The 17,855-nt window shown below is 43.2% G+C and overlaps 1 protein-coding gene across 3 annotated transcripts in view; it reads right to left on the bottom strand.

Annotated features, from left to right (window-relative positions):
* Positions 1–7,782: 7,782 nt before the first annotated feature.
* Positions 7,783–17,855, bottom strand: part of CD38 (CD38 molecule) — a 47,266-nt gene continuing 37,193 nt past the window's right edge. Inside the window, exons 4-8 of one of the 3 annotated variants that reach the window (XR_004283373.1) lie at positions 15,550–15,635; positions 13,391–13,464; positions 11,859–11,951; positions 10,704–11,506; positions 7,783–8,278 (exon numbers count right to left, since the gene is read on the bottom strand). Coding sequence is in view for 2 of the 3 variants with exons in the window: in XM_032333894.1 (XP_032189785.1) it covers positions 8,215–8,278; positions 11,420–11,506; positions 11,859–11,951; positions 13,391–13,464; positions 15,550–15,635 (404 nt within the window). In the remaining variant the exon portion in view is untranslated. The remainder of the gene's footprint in view (positions 8,279–10,703; positions 11,507–11,858; positions 11,952–13,390; positions 13,465–15,549; positions 15,636–17,855) is intronic. The other 2 variants (XM_032333894.1, XM_032333896.1) reach the window with 2 other exon arrangements.

The following is a 17,855-nucleotide window of genomic DNA, read 5'->3' as shown; positions in this document are numbered from 1 at the left end:
GCTCAGCGGGGAGCCTGCTTCCTCCTCTCTCTGTCTCTGCCTGCCTCTCTGCCTACTTGTGATCTCTGTCCATCAAATAAACAAATAAAATCTTTTAAAAAAAATTTTTTTAAAGATTTATTACTTACTTGAGAGACAGAGCCTGTATGGGCACAGGGTAGGGGCAGAGGGAGAGGGTGAGAGAGAGAAAGTCCCAAGCAGATTCTGTGCTGAGTTCAGAGCCTCATGGCCCTGAGATGACAACCTGAGGTGAAACCAAGAGTTGGACCCTTAAACAACTGAGCCACTCAGGCAACCCTACTATGGTTATGCTTTTAATGGAAATAAAATAAATGTAGCAAAATAAGAGATGGATAAGCAAATTATGGTACAATTATGGTACAATTACATGGTGCCATATTCTTTGCCAATTAAAAATGCCAATGTATAACTGTTGACTTAGGGTGATGTTTGCAACATATAAATTGAAAAATTCAGGTCACTGTAGGGTGATAACATTTCTCTAAACATGTATCTATTTCATTAGATCTCAAATGTCATCAGTTGTAAAATGGGCTTTAATTTACTCATCACTAAGAAGAAAGATACTGCCAATTAAACCATGACACGCAACTTTCTAAGTACATTACTTAGTCTAAGGTACTAAGTACTAAGGTACTAAGGTACTAAGTCTAAGTACCTTAGTCTAAGGTACTAAGTACCTAAGGTAAGTACTTAGGTACTTACCCTGATTTAGACTTACCCTGATTTCAAAAATTCAAAAATGTAAAAAAAAAAAAAACAAAAAAACTTCTTAACTATGAATGTGTGAGTTATATTAAAAACTTGATTTATATGAAAACTGTGTAATGTATACATAAATGTAAAGAGTACTGATCCCTGGGTGGTAAGATTATTGATTATTTTATTTTTGTTTTTTGTTATCTGTATTGCTTTACATTCGTGAAAGGGCAGCTTGGCTAATAAAACCATTTTATTTTATTTTATTTCTTTAAAGATTTATTTATTTATCTTAAAGAGCAAGAGTGAGCCCATGCACAAGCTCGGGGGGAGGGGCAGAGGGAGAGGGAGAGAATCCTCAAGCAGACGTCCCACTGAGGCGAAGCCCAACACAGGGCTCAATTCCAGGGCCCCAAGATCATGACCTGAGCCGAAATCAAGAGTTGGACACTTAACCAACTGAGTCTCCCAGGTGCCCCTAAGAAAACCGCTTTAAAGGAAAACTAATCAATCCCCCCTTTGGGGGAAGCTTTCATCCTCTGCTTCCTGCCATCCAGCAATGTGCTTTTTGCTGATGACAGTGCTAACCATCTCATCCTCAGCTCTCTTGAGAAAGCAGTTTCCCAGTCTGTTACAGTGGGCAACTGTGAAGCAGAGCAGGGTAATGACCTCTAGACCCAAGCTGCCACCAAGAGCTTCCCCCTTAAACCCATGGGGACTAGGCTATAAGCTCCATGAAGACAGCCCTTGTCTGTTTCTATCAATATTCCGTCTCTGGTATCTGGCACGAAGGAAATGATCAGCTAACAGTGGTGACTGAATGAATAAACAGTAAATCGATTATTTAATAGTGAAGCTGAAGCAGCCAGCAAAGCCAAGTGTGAAAGAGGAAAACTGAGACACAGAAGCAAGAATCAAACAGGTGCAAATACAGGGAGAGGGGAGCCAACACTTTCTGAACTTCTATGACATGTCCAGGGTTGAGGATAAAGCAGATCAAGTTTTGCAACCTGGCATGAGATTCATGGTGAACATGGTCGGGGATGGGGAAAGGGATTTGTTGTTCTCCGCCTGTGACTTCCATCTCTAGGTCTAAGGCTGCTCCTGGAGTTTCAGTGTCTTTCAGCAAAGGGAAGGAGGTAAAATGGAAAATCTGGGGCAAGTGGCTTTGTCTCTAAGATAATCAAACAAGGGCACCTGGGTGGCTCAGTGGGTTAAGCCACTGCCTTCAGCTGAGGTCATGATCTCAGGGTCCTGGGATCGAGTCCCACATCTGGCTCTCCTGCTCGGCAGGGGGCCTGCTTCCCTTCCTCTCTCTCTGCCTGCCTCTCTGCCTACTTGTGATCTCTGTCTGTCAAATAAATAAATAAAATTTAAAAAAAAAAGATGACCAGGCAATTGTATTAATCATGTCTATTTATATCCCAGTGGTCAGACCCAGACCCAGCTGGCAACATATTTTGTGGTCGAGAAACCATGTTCCCAGTTAATAATGGGGGTGGGAGAATACTATTTAAGAGGAGGAAATAATGGACACTAGACAACGGAGAGCAATCTCCACCATTCTTCGGCTTTGTGAGAAGAAAGGGAGACATCAAGGGAGAACCACCTTGACTCCTAGGTTACTGCCTACAACTCAACACCCACCCACCATGACTCCCATGAGAAGGACTGTTTCCTCACTTATTAAGCGAAGGCACAGAGTCACCGCTCTGCAGCAATAATGTTCCATAATTCTTTCATGATTCTGTAGTAAGTTATTACAGAAACGTCTACTTTGTTACTTTCATTGTGGAAGCATTTGACATAATAATGGTCATGGGTGACACTGAAAAATAACCCATCTTTACAATTACTATTCTGATAGCACAGACTCAATGACTCATCCCCGTGTTCCAGAAAGCTGACAGCAGAAGGGACACCTAACACCACCACACGGAGCTTCCTTCTTTCCCCCCTCACCAGTCCAACCAAGCAGTGCCTGAAGAAGTTTCCAACTTCCATGGCCATGAGCCAGACAAAGTCAGGACACTGGGCAACACAGAGTAATCTGAGACTTAGTGGCTCGCAAAGGGGCTTTTCTTCCTCCAACAGCCAATGTGGATCTTATTCTACCCATTCAGGGAAATTCCTGGAAGGCCACTCTGAGGAAACTGGACTGATTATTGTGTCATTCACAAAGAGAGATTTATTCCATTCCAAGTGAAGTCTTGGGTTGGCTATCCCGTTTCTTCTCAGTCTTACCCTTTCCAGTGTTCTTTCTGTTTGCTCATTACACAGGAGACAGCATCTACTTCCAGCACCTTTTTCCTTCTGGTTTTACCTACCAAAAAGAGCTGCACACCTTTATTATCACCAGAAAGCAAAGGTTGGGTTGGCAACACCAGAGGAGCCTGGTGAATTCCTGGTCAGCTTGAAAAATGAAAGTTACAAATGTCAAATTCTTAGACTTGGGGTTGTGTGGAGGTTAGGGGGTTCCTGTTGATATTGTTCTTCAACATCCAGCTTGGGATGGGAGAACGCTGCTGGTTGGAAAGAGGGCCATCCCTACCCTCTTCTCCATTGCCCCTGGGGTCTCAGCTTCTAAACCAAGTAGGGTTGTCAAGGAATTTCCTCCAGAATAAAAGCAGTTCCAACCTTTTTTTAAAAAAAAAAAAAACTAGGGGTGCCTGGGTGGCTCAGTGGGTTAAAGCTTCTGCCTTTGGCTCAGGTCGTGATCCCAGGGCTCTGGAATCGATCCCCAAGTCAGGCTCTCTGCTCAGCAGGGAATCTGCTTCCCCCTCTCTCTCTGCCTGCTTCCCTATTTGTGATCTCTGTCTGTCAAATAAATAAATAAAATCTAAAAAAAAAAAAAAACTAACCTTAATAGAGCTCTTATTATACGTTAAGGACCATTCTGAGAGTTGTACACCTATCATCTTGTTCAATGCTCAAAACAACCCAAAGAGATAGGCACTATTATCCCCTCACTTTATAGGTAGAGAAACTGAGCTCTGTTCTAAGCATTTTACATGAATCAGACCATACCAAAGAGGGATCTGCACAGCCATGAACTGAGTCTAGTGAGCCAAGGAGGCAGGTGCTGCACTTGACATGCCACCCACTATGAGCCACCCACCATGTCGTCCACCATATGCCATCCATTGCACCCTCTGGTTACAGCAGAACGCCCTTATCCATGGTTTCAGTCACTCGGTTGACCACAGTCCTGAAGCAAGTGATCCTCTTCCTGACCTATTGTCAGAAGGTCAATAATAGAGCTCACTTCATCTCATTATGCAGGCATTTTGTCATCTCACATTATCGTGACAGATGCGAGTACAATATAATAAGGTATTTTGAGAGAGACCACATTCACGTAACTTTCATTACAGTATATTTACAATTGTTCTATTTTATTCATAGTTATTGCTGTTAATCTCTTACTGCCCTGAATTTATAAACTGTACCATAGGTACGCGTAGGAAAAACATAATGGACATAGGGCTCTGTATTATCCACAATCTCAGGCATCCACTGGGGGTCTTGGAACATACCCCTCACAGAAGGGTGGAGAGCCTGCTGTACTGCTATTCCCAAAAGCAGAACTGGCACTGACAAAGCGACAGTGAAGTGTCCTCAGGGCAAAAACTCCTCCTCTATCTGACCAGTCTATGCAGTAATTCTGGGTGTTGTTCTTGGCTAAGCAGCTTCCAGTTTTCTTGCCCTCATGGAGAACCTATAAGCTGCTGATATTGTCTAGAAATTGATTTCCAGCTAGAAATTTATATCGTTCGAGGATAAATGCCTTGTCAGATACCAGTTCAAAGGCTTCTGTGTTCTGTGCATGTGAGCTGAAAGCCAGTCAACTGCTGCCTCTCCGGGCAGCACACCTAGCTACTGAGTTCCTGATAAGTTGTTTCAAAAGATGTATGTTAAAAATGACAACTCCTACTAGTATAAATAAAATAACTGCTTTATTATTAAAAAAACAAACAAACAAACCTGTGGGAAAATGCCTGGGTTAGCACTGCATTCACAATAATGCCTTTCAAAGTTGGAGCATACTTTAGGTTGACTTTAACATTTTATAAACTTCATATAATTTTAATTTCCCATGCGTAACATTTATCCTTGGCTTTAAAAAAATCATCCTTCTAAGTAGTATGGATCTTACCTGAGAAACTCAAGTGACAGTCTTGGGAATTGTTTTAAGGAGAAATGAGATGCCAGGAAGTAAATCAAACACTGTTGCTGCTGGTTATCAAGGAGTGTGCAGACACGGGTTGAGCTTGTTTCCAGCAAGAGTTTTATATATATACGTGTGTTTAGGTGTGTGTCTTCTTTCAAGTATTCAAGCTAAAATTTCAGAACTGAATTTGAAAGAGTGTCTCAAATATTGAAAGGTCAAGAAACACTGTAGAAGGAAAACAGTGAGCCTTCAGAAGTGAGGAGGAGGGAACTTGGGTCCTGGGTCACAGCCTTCGGGTTACGTATGACAGTGGTGGTACAAGTTGGGATGATAAGAGCATATTCTAGAGCAAGCATGAATGGAATGGGGAGACAGGGAGCAGCAGGTTGGTGAGCAAAATATGACGCTATGAGCGGTCAGTAATTCAGTGAGGATGTCACTTAAAAGAAGAGGGATATGAAGGATGTATTCATGTATGAGGGCAGAAAACTCCTTAGGACTAGACATGGCTGCATGGTCATGGTCATTCAAAGATACCCAACGCTGCAGAGAGACAGGCAGGGATGGACATCATGGGGATGAAGATACAGAGATGACATACAAGGAAAGAGTGCCCCTGCCCCCTGATACCCCCAGAGCTTGCGGGATTGCTCTGTGCACAGTGTGAAAACCTTGGGACCAGCCTCCTTTTAGTCTCCACCAGCTTTAACTTGAACACTCAAATGAGTCTTCTTAAGAGTTTTCTTAGGGAAAGCCTCTTGCAAACTGAGTGCTACTCTATCTGTTTCATCTGTGGAAGGGGGTGTAAAGAACCAAATTTTCCTGGGGTATTTTCAAGGGGTATCCTGGTCAAGAAGAAAGATATATTAGAAAATCCAGAAATCAGCAAGCAAGCCCAACCATAAGGCAGAAAGTGTCCTGAGAGGAAAACACCCAGGTCACCCAGGGGGTCAGCAAGGACCTATCACTGAAGACATTCTGCAGGTGGATTTCACTGAACCCTGGGGCAATCCCGAATTTGAATCAGAACTAGTACTGAGCATCCATTTTCCTGTCCAGCCCAAACTAAAAGCCTGTGAGGATGTGCCTAGGTGCACATGGGGGCCAGTGAAAAATCTGTGGACTGGCCACACTGGCTACAGCTGCCATGGCTCCTGGAGGAAGCTGGATTGTCGGGATGCCCAGGTGGCTTAGATGGTTAAGCATCTTCCTTCAGCCCAGGTCATGATTCCAGGGTCCAGGAAATAAGCCCTGCATCAGGCTCCCTGCTCAAGACAGAGTCTGCCTGCTTCTCCTTCTCCCTCTGCCATTCCCTCTACTTGTGCTCTCTGGCTCTCTCTGTCAAATAAGTAAATGAAATCTTGGTGGGGGGGAGGAAACTGGACTGCCACCCAAGGGCCAGCAGAAAGGGTCCAACCTTGGCGCCTTGGTGGAATGCTTGCTTACCTACAAGGCACAAAGGTATACTGTTCACTGTTGTCATCTTTTAGTCCCACCACATCTTTGGGGGAGTAAATGATAATCCTTATTTGAGTGGCAAGGAAATCAAAGTTCAAAGAGATTAACTATTTCATTCAAGATTACAGAGCAGTGCCAAAATATGAACCCAGAAACAGCTGACTCCCAAATTTATGCTGTTTTCAACAAACCTAATGGGTTCCCTGAAAGATCCGCAAATTAGTTTACTCTTCAACAAAACTACATTTAGAAAAAAAATCTAGAAAATCTCCAGATGTTTGAAAATTAGGCAACACATTTCTCTTTCTTTCCGCAGCAAAGCAAGTGATAGCAAAATGATTATTGAGTGATAGCAAAATGATAGTAGGAAGCTCCCAAGGAGGGAGGGGACCTGAGGGGGTTGCTCCAGGCAACACATTTCTAAATAACAATTAGAAAATATTTCTAACTGAATGGTGATAAAAAAAAAAGACACACCAAACTTAAGATCTGTAGCTAAAGCAGCACTGAGAGGAAAATTGATAGTACTAAGTGATATATTAAAAAAAAAAAAAGAGGGCGCCTGGGTGGCTCAGTGGGTTGGGCTGCTGCCTTCGGCTCAGGTCATGATCTCAGGGTCCTGGGATCGAGTCCCGCATCGGGCTCTCTGCTCAGCAGGGAGCCTGCTTCCCTCTCTCTCTCTCTCTGTCTGCCTCTCAGTCTACTTGTGATCTCTCTCTGTCAAATAAATAAATAAAATCTAAAAAAAAAAAAAGAAAAAAGAAAGTGTGCTCAAAAATCAATGATCTAAGCTTCCATCTTAAGAAGCTGATTAAAGAAACTCAAGGAAATTAAAAGAAATTTTTATATCCCCCAAATAAAGAGGAGAGTGCAAACTAATTAAATAGAAAGAGAAAACAAAGGTTAGTTCTTTGAAAGAGTAATAAAAGTGATAAATCCCCAAGCAAGACTAATCAAGAAAAAAAGGAGAAAAATTGCCAGTATCGGGAACAAATATGTATTTTAATGGCCTATGATATATGTAAGACACTGAGCATGAAGAAGAGAAGAGAATGAAGAGGAAAAAAAGTGTATCTGTTTTTGAAGCTATCCGGAAAAGCTACCCAGTTCAGATTCTATGATATTCTATTATATTCAATTTAATCCAACACGCATTTATTAGAAGGGAACATAAAGCATGTCAGCTGGTATTATAGGCCTAGAAAGAGAGCATATATACTCTGGAGTTAGACAGAGCTGAGTTGAAATCCAGCCTCTACCTTGAACTAAATGTATGACTTTAGGCAAATTATATAACCTCTCTAAACTTCCATTTCTCGTCTAACAAATGGGAGATAACAGTACCAGCCTCACAGAACTGTTGGAAGAATGGGAGATAAAGCAGGTGGGTAGCTTATATCCTACAGAATTCTTTTTCCAGCATGACCCATAACTATAGCATTTATACTTTATTTGTAGAAAGGGTACAAAAATAGATCCTGAGACAAGGTCATTCATGAGCATTTACCATCCCTTAATTATCTGCACCAGTAAGAGAGGTTTGGTATAGTCATTTACAATAGAAAGGATGCTACTAACATATAAACCACATAAAAGCACCTATGAAAATTAAAATGAAATAACTTAATATAAAATTTTCATTCTAATTTTATACCATAATTTTTTTGATTATTAGGAAATCAAAATAAAAACTATGGCAACAACATGTTATTTTAAAACTTTGGGGGAAAGGCTTCCAACTCTAGTGTTGGCATTATGACAGAAGATCCCCCCCAAGTCCTCAGCTTCCCAACAGCGTGTCTCCTGAGTCACACGTGCGATGGGTATGTAAGGCTCAAAGATCCGAATCGAGCATGCTGATTGGCTCATACATAAAATCTGCAAGATGAAGGCTCAGGATTTTTCACACACTGGAGAAGCCTGATAGGCCTATGACAAGAAAGAAAAAAAAAGAGAAAGAGAGAGATCAGTTGGCAGTTCAATACATCTATGGTTCAACTGCCCAACGCAAGTAGCTCTTTCATTAGCAACAAAAGTATGCATGGGGCACTCAGCTTCTTTTCCTGCAGTGACAACACAGAGGAAGGTCAACTCCGGGAATGAACAACTTAAAGTATGGCCGGTTTGGTTTCATTTCACTTGTACAGCCACAGAAATATGGGCACCTGGGTGGCTCCGTAGGTTAAGCATCTGCCTTCAGCTCAGGTCATGATCCCAGAGTCCCAGTATCAGTGGGCTTCCTGCTCAGTGGAGAGTCTGCTTCTCCCTCTTGTCTCTCTGCCCCTCACCCCACTCAAGTCTGCTTCTCCCTCTGCTCCTTACCCAGCTCTCTCTCAAATATATAAATAAAATCTTTAAAAAAAAAAAAGCCATTGAAATAAATGGTGAGAAGGGATGTTTGATGATAATGTGTGGAGATGAAACAAATGTCTGGTTCAAACATGTCACAAATACGTGCTATGAATGTCAGCTGGTGATCAAGACACGCAGAGGCAGCAACCTGAGAGAAGGGAGCTCTGTATTTTCTGTTGGTGATTTGCTCTCTTCTCTTCAGAAGGTTCCTGAGAGAGGGTTGAGCCTCAGGGTCCGGGGCAGAGAGAGGGTGGAGACTCTCTGGGGGAAGGCTGGTGGCCATTAGCAGGAAGACCCGAAGTCCTTTGCACAGAACAAATCCTAGATAAGAATCTAACCAGTGAATGACTCCCTGCTGAGTAAAAATGAGATAAGAAAGCCACAGGGTCCAATGGGAGTGGCTGGTCTGTAGAAAAGGATGGATAGTAAGGAATGTGGTTCATTAAATTGTAGCTGAATCTGGTTTTGCTATATTGAGTCAAGAAAGAGAGAAATCCTTAGAAGCAGCTCTCTGCACCCCTGGACTTCTGGAATGGGTTATCTCAGGCTCATTTCTAGCCAACTATCACGACCAGCTGGGCACAATGGTTCTAAATGTGGACTCACTCCATCCACACCAATATGGTAGCCTGGGATCCCCCACATGAATACTTTCCAGGGGAAAGCAATTATTAACAGCAGTTATGCTGTTAAGATGATCTCTCTCCACAGATATGTAAATATTAACATCCAATGCTACAATAAAATGGACACACTTTGGGTATGTTGGATAACACACTGACAGAGAGAGAGGGAGTGTATTTCAAAGTAACATAGAGGAAGTGCACCACTTAGGTTTTTAATAAATATGTCACAAGGGGGCACTAATGAGAAAAAAAATGCTACATTTTTAAGGTCATGGAAAAGAGGGATGTTACTCTCTGTTCATTCCACTGGTTAGAACACATGTGAATTCTGTATATATTTCATCGGGAGTATGAGCATGTGTATGGGAAAAAGGAAAAGGACTTGAAGGATATACAGCCAAACGTTAATAGCATTTGTCTCCAGGTGGGGATTTCTAAGAGGTTAACCTCAGAATCAGCAGGAAGTCTAACCTATATAAATGTATTTACACTTCTGTTTGCCTATTAAACAATCACACCAAAACAGTGGGACAAAAGTTTGCTCAATTGTTAAGTGTGTTTGGCATGGAGTGATTTCACCTTTATTCTACATCGATATCCCTGACATTCACTTTAGGCTCCTGTGGGGACAAGCAGCTTTCTTACAAAGCCACAGAACTCTTAAGATACTACAAGGGGCCCTGAAAAGCTGGTAATTTAAAGAATCGTGTTGAATATATTACAACCTCATGGTTGGGGAAAAGGCCTAGTGATTTCAAGTATGATCCCCAAATTTAAGGTTACATGAGCTGAGGCTCAGAATGACAGGTGTCATTGTCTTACAAATCACTTTCTTCAACATGGACCACTGTTGGAGTCCAGATGGAAGGTATGCTTTCACAGTCTTCCGAGGAAGAGAAGAAGTGAGCTCATCTGGAACCGGAGAATGATTAAAATGAGAAAGAAAGGGGGGGGTGTTGAGGATAAGACCCATGCACATTCCCCAGTCTTCTCCTAGGTGTTTAGTGTTCTCTTTTCCCAACCCGAGGTATCTTTGAATAACTCAGACTGGTCAGATGTCTGCAGTCTGCAATGCTTCCTTTCTAGTTGTTCTTGCTCCTTTGTTCGGCTTGTTTTCCCATCTAACTGCAGTGGAAAGCTTGTGTTATTTCTGGCAGTTTCCAGAGAGGAGCCAGCTGACTGAGGGGGAATTCAGGTCATTTTGAGACAAAAGCCCTCAGTGAATGTTCCTGGACTCTGTCCTTCTGCCTTTCCAATAGGGTTGGTGGGAGAAGGTGGTAACAGAAAGAGACAGGAAAAGGATTCTTGAATTCCAGGCTCTGTGTTCTTTGAGAAAATTTTTTCTGTCCATATCCTTCTTCTAAGCCATTACTTACAGGCAAATCTCCAAAGATGCTTCTAGCAAGGAGTCCCTGCTACAACTACTTAAAAGTGAGTGAGGGTCCCAGTTGGATAACAGAGTTGCAGATAAATATATATACCATCTGTAATTTTAAACTTTTCCCCAATGAATGTGTACTACTGGCAAAAAAAAAAAAAAGAAAAGAAAAAGAAAAAAAGAAATTAGATCTTACTTGCATTGTCTAATTTATAAAAGATAAAGTTTGGTAGACATCCATGTAGCAACTTATCAAGTGTTAGGGATCTACACCGAGATCCAACTAAAGAAACCACACATGCAAAACACCGCTGTGTCACAAGGATTTTAAAAATCCTTTGCATTGGACAAAACATGCTTCCACTCCCCTGAAAGCCAACAGGTTTGCAAGCCCTGGGTCAGGCGTCTCATGTGGGAAACCAGAAAATACGTTCTCAAAGGCTGGGTCCCGCTTCAGAGGCAAATCAATGGTCAGGGACAGGTGGAGAAGAAAGAAGAGGATGTTGGGGGAAAGGTGGTCAACAGAAGGACCCTGGCTGGAAACAGCTCGTAGGGTGGGCGGGGGAGAAGGAACGCACACCATAGGTCACCATTCCGGATCACCAACAAGGCCCAAGAGGGGTTTCCACAGCCCTCCTGGCTCAGAGGAGGCCAAGGAGAGGAAAATACCTACAGTCGGCAAGACAGCCATTGCTTTTTTAAGAAGTCAATTACCCGTAATTATTCTGGCAAGAAAATGCAATACTCCTTTCCTTTAGAATCCGTTTCAGATTATTTACGGAGGAACTGGAACAGGAGTCACTGGTAAAGAAAGAAAGAAAGAAAGAAGAGTTAAGTGGTAAGTTTCTTGCAAACACTTCCCGATCTTGGTTTCTTCTAGATAGCAAGCTCTGGGCCAGAGCTTGGGATGAAATGGAGCAGAAGTTGTTTTTAAGAGCTCACAGGGCAACAGGGGAGCTGAAGGTGTGAACTGCATAGATAGCTATTGTGGATATGAAACTGAGAGGTTTGGGGGATGGGCTGAATGTCCAGGGAGGCCCCAGTAATTTCCTCAGTCACTCTGTTCTCGATGCGTTGCTGTGATTGCAGCTTCCTACGGACCAATCCGAAAATTGACCCTGAGAATACTTACACACAAAGTGGGAACATATACCTGTGAACACCTCCAATGTCATGCATCACCCAGGCCTGTAGTTGATGAACCTTCTCTGGACGCAAATTAAAGACTTCCACGCGTCCAAAAGTGCTACGATAGAAGAGGCAGTGAATATTGTTAAGCCCAAACGGAATTGTTCAGCCATCCCCAGGCCTTGTCAGGAGCAAGCAGGCAGGGAACCACTGGTTAGAACCTGCCCTTTGGGACTGACCAGTGAATTGCACGAGAAACAGCCAATCTCATGCACTGTGACCCTCACTGAATACGATTCTCAAAATAAGATTCTTACTTGATAACTTGATGGCGATTCTTTAAATACTTGCTATTCAAAGAGGGGGGCCTTGCACCGCCATACTGAGCACTGCCTGAGAGATGGTGGACCTGCAGAATCTCAGCCCACCAGCAGCCGAACCATCCCCAGATGACCCACACTCAGTGAGGCTGGAGAGGCGCTGCTCTGAGAGCCCCTGGGGCCCTGCTCGGACGCCAGCTCTCAACTCTTCCCCATTGGTCTCTGACAGCCACCACTCCTTTTGCAAGTAGTTGGACGCGGAGTATCAGATTATAAAATTATGGAGTGTTAACACTTTCACCTGAAATCCTGCAAGCTTAGGGTCAAAAGAAGACAAAAAGGGCAAATGCTTCTTTGCAGAATTAAATATTAAAACGGGAGAAAAGAAAAATTCATTTGGGGCATCCAGAGAGCCTGGAGCAGCCCACCAGTGTCTGCCTCTCTTCTCAATCCAGCCTTTTCCAGGGAAAGACGAGAGAACAAAGGCTGAGAAAGCATCCATCGTGCTAAAAACTAAGTATAGAAGGAGGTCGGAGAAGAAGGACATTGGTGTGGCCAGATTCAGCGCTGTGGGTTAAATGAGGAACAACAGCTGATACCCACTGAGCCCTCTCTCTGTTGTGAGGCACAGAGCTCAGTTAGCTTCAAGTCACCACCACCACCTCTCCTGGTACATACTTCAGGGCCCCTGAGGTTAGGTGCCCAGCCGATGGTCATACAGGTAAAATGAAATGACGGGAGCCCCTGCTTTCAACCACTACAATTAATGATGGGTAATGCCTAGAACGAGATAGTGAAGGCCAAGAGCCCAGCACAGTAGTGCTTTGACATCTTGACTGGGATGTACACTCTACATGGAGGACAGAGGAGCCAGGCCACATCTTCACGGATGGTGAGGATTAAACAGGTGGGTGCGGGAAGGGTGGCTGGGCAGGGGGAACAGCATGAATAAAGGCAGGAAGTTGGGAGAGCTCAGAAAACGACACCAGGCCTTGAAAAGCCAAGGGGAGTTGCTGGCCACAGAGCAAGGGCCAATGGGACATTTAAAGTATTTTAAACAAAGGAGACACCAGACAAATATGCTGACTTAGATCAATCTCTCCATAGAAAACATTCCACCTCTTTAGCCCAAATCTTCAGTTCTGACCTAACCACGAAAAGCATATTCTTCTAGGGATGAAATATGTAACAGGAGGCTGCACTAACACCTGCAAATAGGTTGCAAAGAAACCAGTACCTTCTTTCATCAAAGGTGTTACTGATGGACCCATTGAGCACCACATGGACCACACCACAGGCGTCTTCTGCGAACTTAAAAGAAAAAAAAAAAAAAAGCCCACCATTCCTCAGCATGCAAACTTAATTGCAAACCCCAGCAGCTCCTTCTGAAACAACTCAGCATTAGCAGGTTAAAGAGGGAAGAGCCTGTGTAGGGCTCCCTCAGTATTGCCAGGTGTATGTAATTTGCATCCTTAAGACATTGGCAGGATTATGCTTCAAATAAGAATTCTGGAAGCGGCTGCTCCAATCTGTGTTTGAACAATGGAGGTCAACCTCACTGTTCACAAGGTTGCCAAATTGATGGTTCAGAAGCTGAAAGTCCAGGGAGTAAGAAAAACATTGCTGGAGGAGGAAGATAAAAGCACTTTTTTGTGTCATGTGCTGTAGACACTGCACGTGTCATTTAGTGGGAGCAGGTGGACAATTCAAGGGCAAGGGCAAGGGACAGGAAGAAAGGGGAGACTGAGGAGAGAAGGGACACAGGTGTGCACGGGCACAAAAGGAAATAGGGGAGGAAGGAACAAAGGAAGGAAGGAATCACTGAGCAAGGAGTTTTATTTCTTCCTGCAATGAATACTCAGCTAGAATCTTTGCTAGGCACTGGGAAAAACAAAATGAACTAAGCAAAGCAATCTACCTGTTCCCTCCAAGAGACCCCCAGACCCCCTGGGACCAGCTCAGGTTCAGCTCAGGTTCACTACTATGTCGTACCGTGAAGATGAGCTCCTTGTGGGTTTAGCTGCCAGTACTGCGTGTTCTTTGAGAGCCTGGCTGTTTTATGCACCACAGCCCTGAAGCCTGGAGCTGGTTTATGGCACAGGGTGGGCACCCAGAGAAAATCTATGGAGGGAAAAGAGGGAAGGAGGAAGGGAAGGGAAGAAGTCTAAATAGTCAGTGATGGTGATTAGGAAAGAAATAGAAAAGGCATGGCAGAGGGCAACAAAAGCTAGGTCCTACAGGACAGGTAGGATCTCACCTGGGAAGGGCTGAGGCAGGTGCAAACAGAAAGGCCTATGGGTTTGAGAAAACAGTGGTTTTGGTGAAAACCTCAGTGGATGCAGAAGTTGGGTAGAAAAGTGAGTTCACAGAGGTCCGTGAATGCTTGGCCAAGGAATTTGGCCTTTACTCTGCAGGTGATAAAACACCGCTGAACCATTTGAAACCAAACTGTAAGAGTCCAGCGCAGCTTCTGTCTTTTGGCTGGGTGTGACGAACAAAAGACAGGGGCCTGATTTCTACCCATCCCAAGGGCTAAGTCAATAGAGTGCTTCTGGGGCCAAGTGCTGAGCCTGCCATCTATGATTCTCAAGAGCCCCCAGGAAATAAGCACTGGGTCAATTTGCCCCAAGGTTGCATCACTTGGAAGCAAGAAAGTGCAAGGGGGATTCAAACCCCAAAGAGCTCTGCCTCTTGTCAGAAAAAGAAAGGATCTCATCGGATCAAAACAAACTTGTCTTGGTACATCCATTGAGCATTTAGCCAGAATAAAGCTGCAGCCCCAGGGTAGCTCACCACGGTAGGGCACCTTACATCACTTTCAATGTGCTCCTAGCTCCAAGCTCTTGCTTGACACATATGAAATGTGGCTTGTCTTTAAGAGTTGTTCACAAGAGCACTGCTCCCAAAACATATCAGAGAGTGAGAAAATAAGCAGAAACCTTTCTCAGAAACCACAAGCAAGCAAACAAAAGGTTATATAGCACCTCTGTATGATTATACAGAGTTTAGTAGGGACTCAACATACGCATGAGGCCTCACCTGGCACATAGTAAGTGGTCTCCAAACGTTGATCATTCAGACTGATCAGGGATCTAAGTTAGGTCAATGCCTAGATCAGAGGATTAAACCAAGCTGGAGGTTCCTGGCAACCAAAGCCAAAACCTGGGTAGGAGCAGAGATTCACCAACTAGAGCCCACAGACCGTCCATGAATGCCCTAAAATTGTATATGAAAATCTACTGTTATGTGCTTAGATACGTTATTCTCAAGAAAGAATCCTAAACTTTTTTCCCTAAAGGATTTGTGGTGTAAAAAGGGATTAAAACCAACCCCTGACTGGATGATCTCTAAAGTTCTCTGGTCTCTAAAATTCTAAGATTTCCTTTTAGCGCTTACCCTTTTGGACACTGCATTCCAGAACACAGAAAACGAGTTGTTGCTGCAGTCTTCCCTCCAGTCTGGACAAGACTGATAGTTCATTTCTAAAAGACATAGGTTTTAGAAAATAATTAAAGTAGAAAAGTAAGGGTGTAATTAAGCTCCGTTTTTCCCAGGCTATTCGATCACAGCGGGGCCATATTCCAATGGCCACCACTGCCAAGACGGAGGAGGGAGACTGGACTCATCTGGACCCAATTTAACTAAATGCCCCTGCGTCCCTTCCAAGTCCTTACCTTATCCTCCAAATTCCAGACAGGAACACAGTGACCAGCTCTGAGTCATCATTCTGGGAAATTACAGCAAAAGTTCATCTGGCAGAAACAAGCCCTCTTCCAAGATCCCCTCTTCCAGGAAAAACCAGGGATAAAATTGGACCCTCAGGGGTCACTCTTGCCAACTACTCTTCCACTTCCTGCCAATTCTCTCTTGCTGACCAGTCTTCTCCCTGACCTGCCTCAGCCCCCACATCTCTGGGTTCAGAGAGCCTCTGAGTCCTTCTATGCTCACTCTCCCCCAAGAAGACAGGCTCAGGAGTCAGTCAGATTCAGCAGATGTAGAACACAAATACATCATTTCCATGGTACATCTCCCAGGCATATCCGTCTAGTGCACAAAAATGGTTTAAATTATCTTTTGAGATATAATTGACAAAATTGTAAGATATTTAAAGTGTACAATGTGAGGATATATACACACACACATATATATATATGAGATAGAGAGAGATTGTGCAAAGATTCCCCCACATATGGAGTTAATTTAACACATTTATCATCTCCCGTATTGATCTTTTTATGTGTATGAGAGAACATTTAAGTTCTGCTCTCTTAGCAAATTTCAATTATATAATAATGTTAGCAAATATAATCACCACGCTGTACATTAGGACCTCAGACCTTATTCATCTTATAACTGAAAGTTTGTGCCCTTTTCCCAACCTCTCCCTCATTCCCCTACCTCCCAGCCCCTGGCAACCACTTTTCTCTCTGTTTCTAGGAGTTTGAGGAGTTTTTCTTCTTTTAAGATTCCACATGTAAGCGATTTCAAGCACTACTTGTCTTTCTCTGTCTGGCTTATTTCACTTTGCACGATGCCCTCAGATTTATCTATCATTGCAAACGGCAGGATTTTCTTTTTGAAAAAAGAATGAATAATAGTCTATCATGTGTGTATATTGTGTACCTACTTTTGCTTTTTTCACCCACTTGACTACATAACCATTAATTGAGGGTTAGGTCCTGAGGAGAAAAAAATGAATCCGACAGAAGCCCTGTTTTCAGAAACGACATGATCTAGAATTGAAAAGTAAAGCCAAAGGGAGAAGGTTTTACAGCAAACAAATTTAAAACCTGAAAGAAATAAATGAATGACTAAGAAAAGCTGACCTGCAAAATGGGAAATGTAAAATGGAAAGCAAGAAACATGGCAAAAACTATAAAATTTAGGGCCTCCTGGCTGGCTCAGTTGGTAGAACATGTGACTTTTTTTTTTTTTTTAAGATTTTATTTATTTATTTGAGAGAGAGAGCACACAAGTGGGGGTAGAGGAGGGAGCAGAGGGAAAGGGAGAAGTAGGCTTTGCACTGAGCAGGGAACCTGCCGAAGCAGAGTTCCATCCCACAAACCTTAGGATCATGACCTGAGCCAAAAGCAGATGCTTAACTGACAGAGCCACACAGGCACTTCTCTCTTAAGATTTTATATGTTTGAGAGAGATCATGAATGGGGGGAGGAGCAGAGGGAGAGGGACAAGCAGACTTGCACTGAGCACGGAGCCCGGTGCAGAGCTCAGTCAGAGGGCTCGATCCCAGGGTTCAATCCTGAGATCATGACCTGAGCCAAAATTGAGGGTTGGTCGCTTAATCGACAGCGACCCAGGCGCCCCTGATGGCTGGGATTTTTATAACTGAGCAGCAAGTATTAGCTAATATTCTGAATTTATAAAGAACATCTGTAAGTAAGAAAATAACAGGCATCCCAATAAAAACAGCTAAGATACACGAACTGCCAGTTTATAAAAGAAATAGAAATATCTACCATTAAATGACGTAAATATGATCAGCCTCATAATCAGAGCAAAGCAAAACAAGTCAAGGTATTATTTGCTTATCAAATTGGCCAAGACATTTTTCTAAGTATGAACCAGTACTGGCGGGAGGAATGAGCAAACAAGTGACCTCCCATATTCTGATGAGTGTATAAGTGATTACCACCTTTTGAATGACAGTATCAGCTCCTACCGCAATTTGTTCCGCACTGAAA

The sequence above is a fragment of the Mustela erminea genome, chromosome 2 (assembly GCF_009829155.1).
Source record: "Mustela erminea isolate mMusErm1 chromosome 2, mMusErm1.Pri, whole genome shotgun sequence".
NCBI classification, from domain to species: domain Eukaryota; kingdom Metazoa; phylum Chordata; class Mammalia; order Carnivora; family Mustelidae; genus Mustela; species Mustela erminea.
This window is presented reverse-complemented; position numbering and strand designations above follow the sequence as displayed.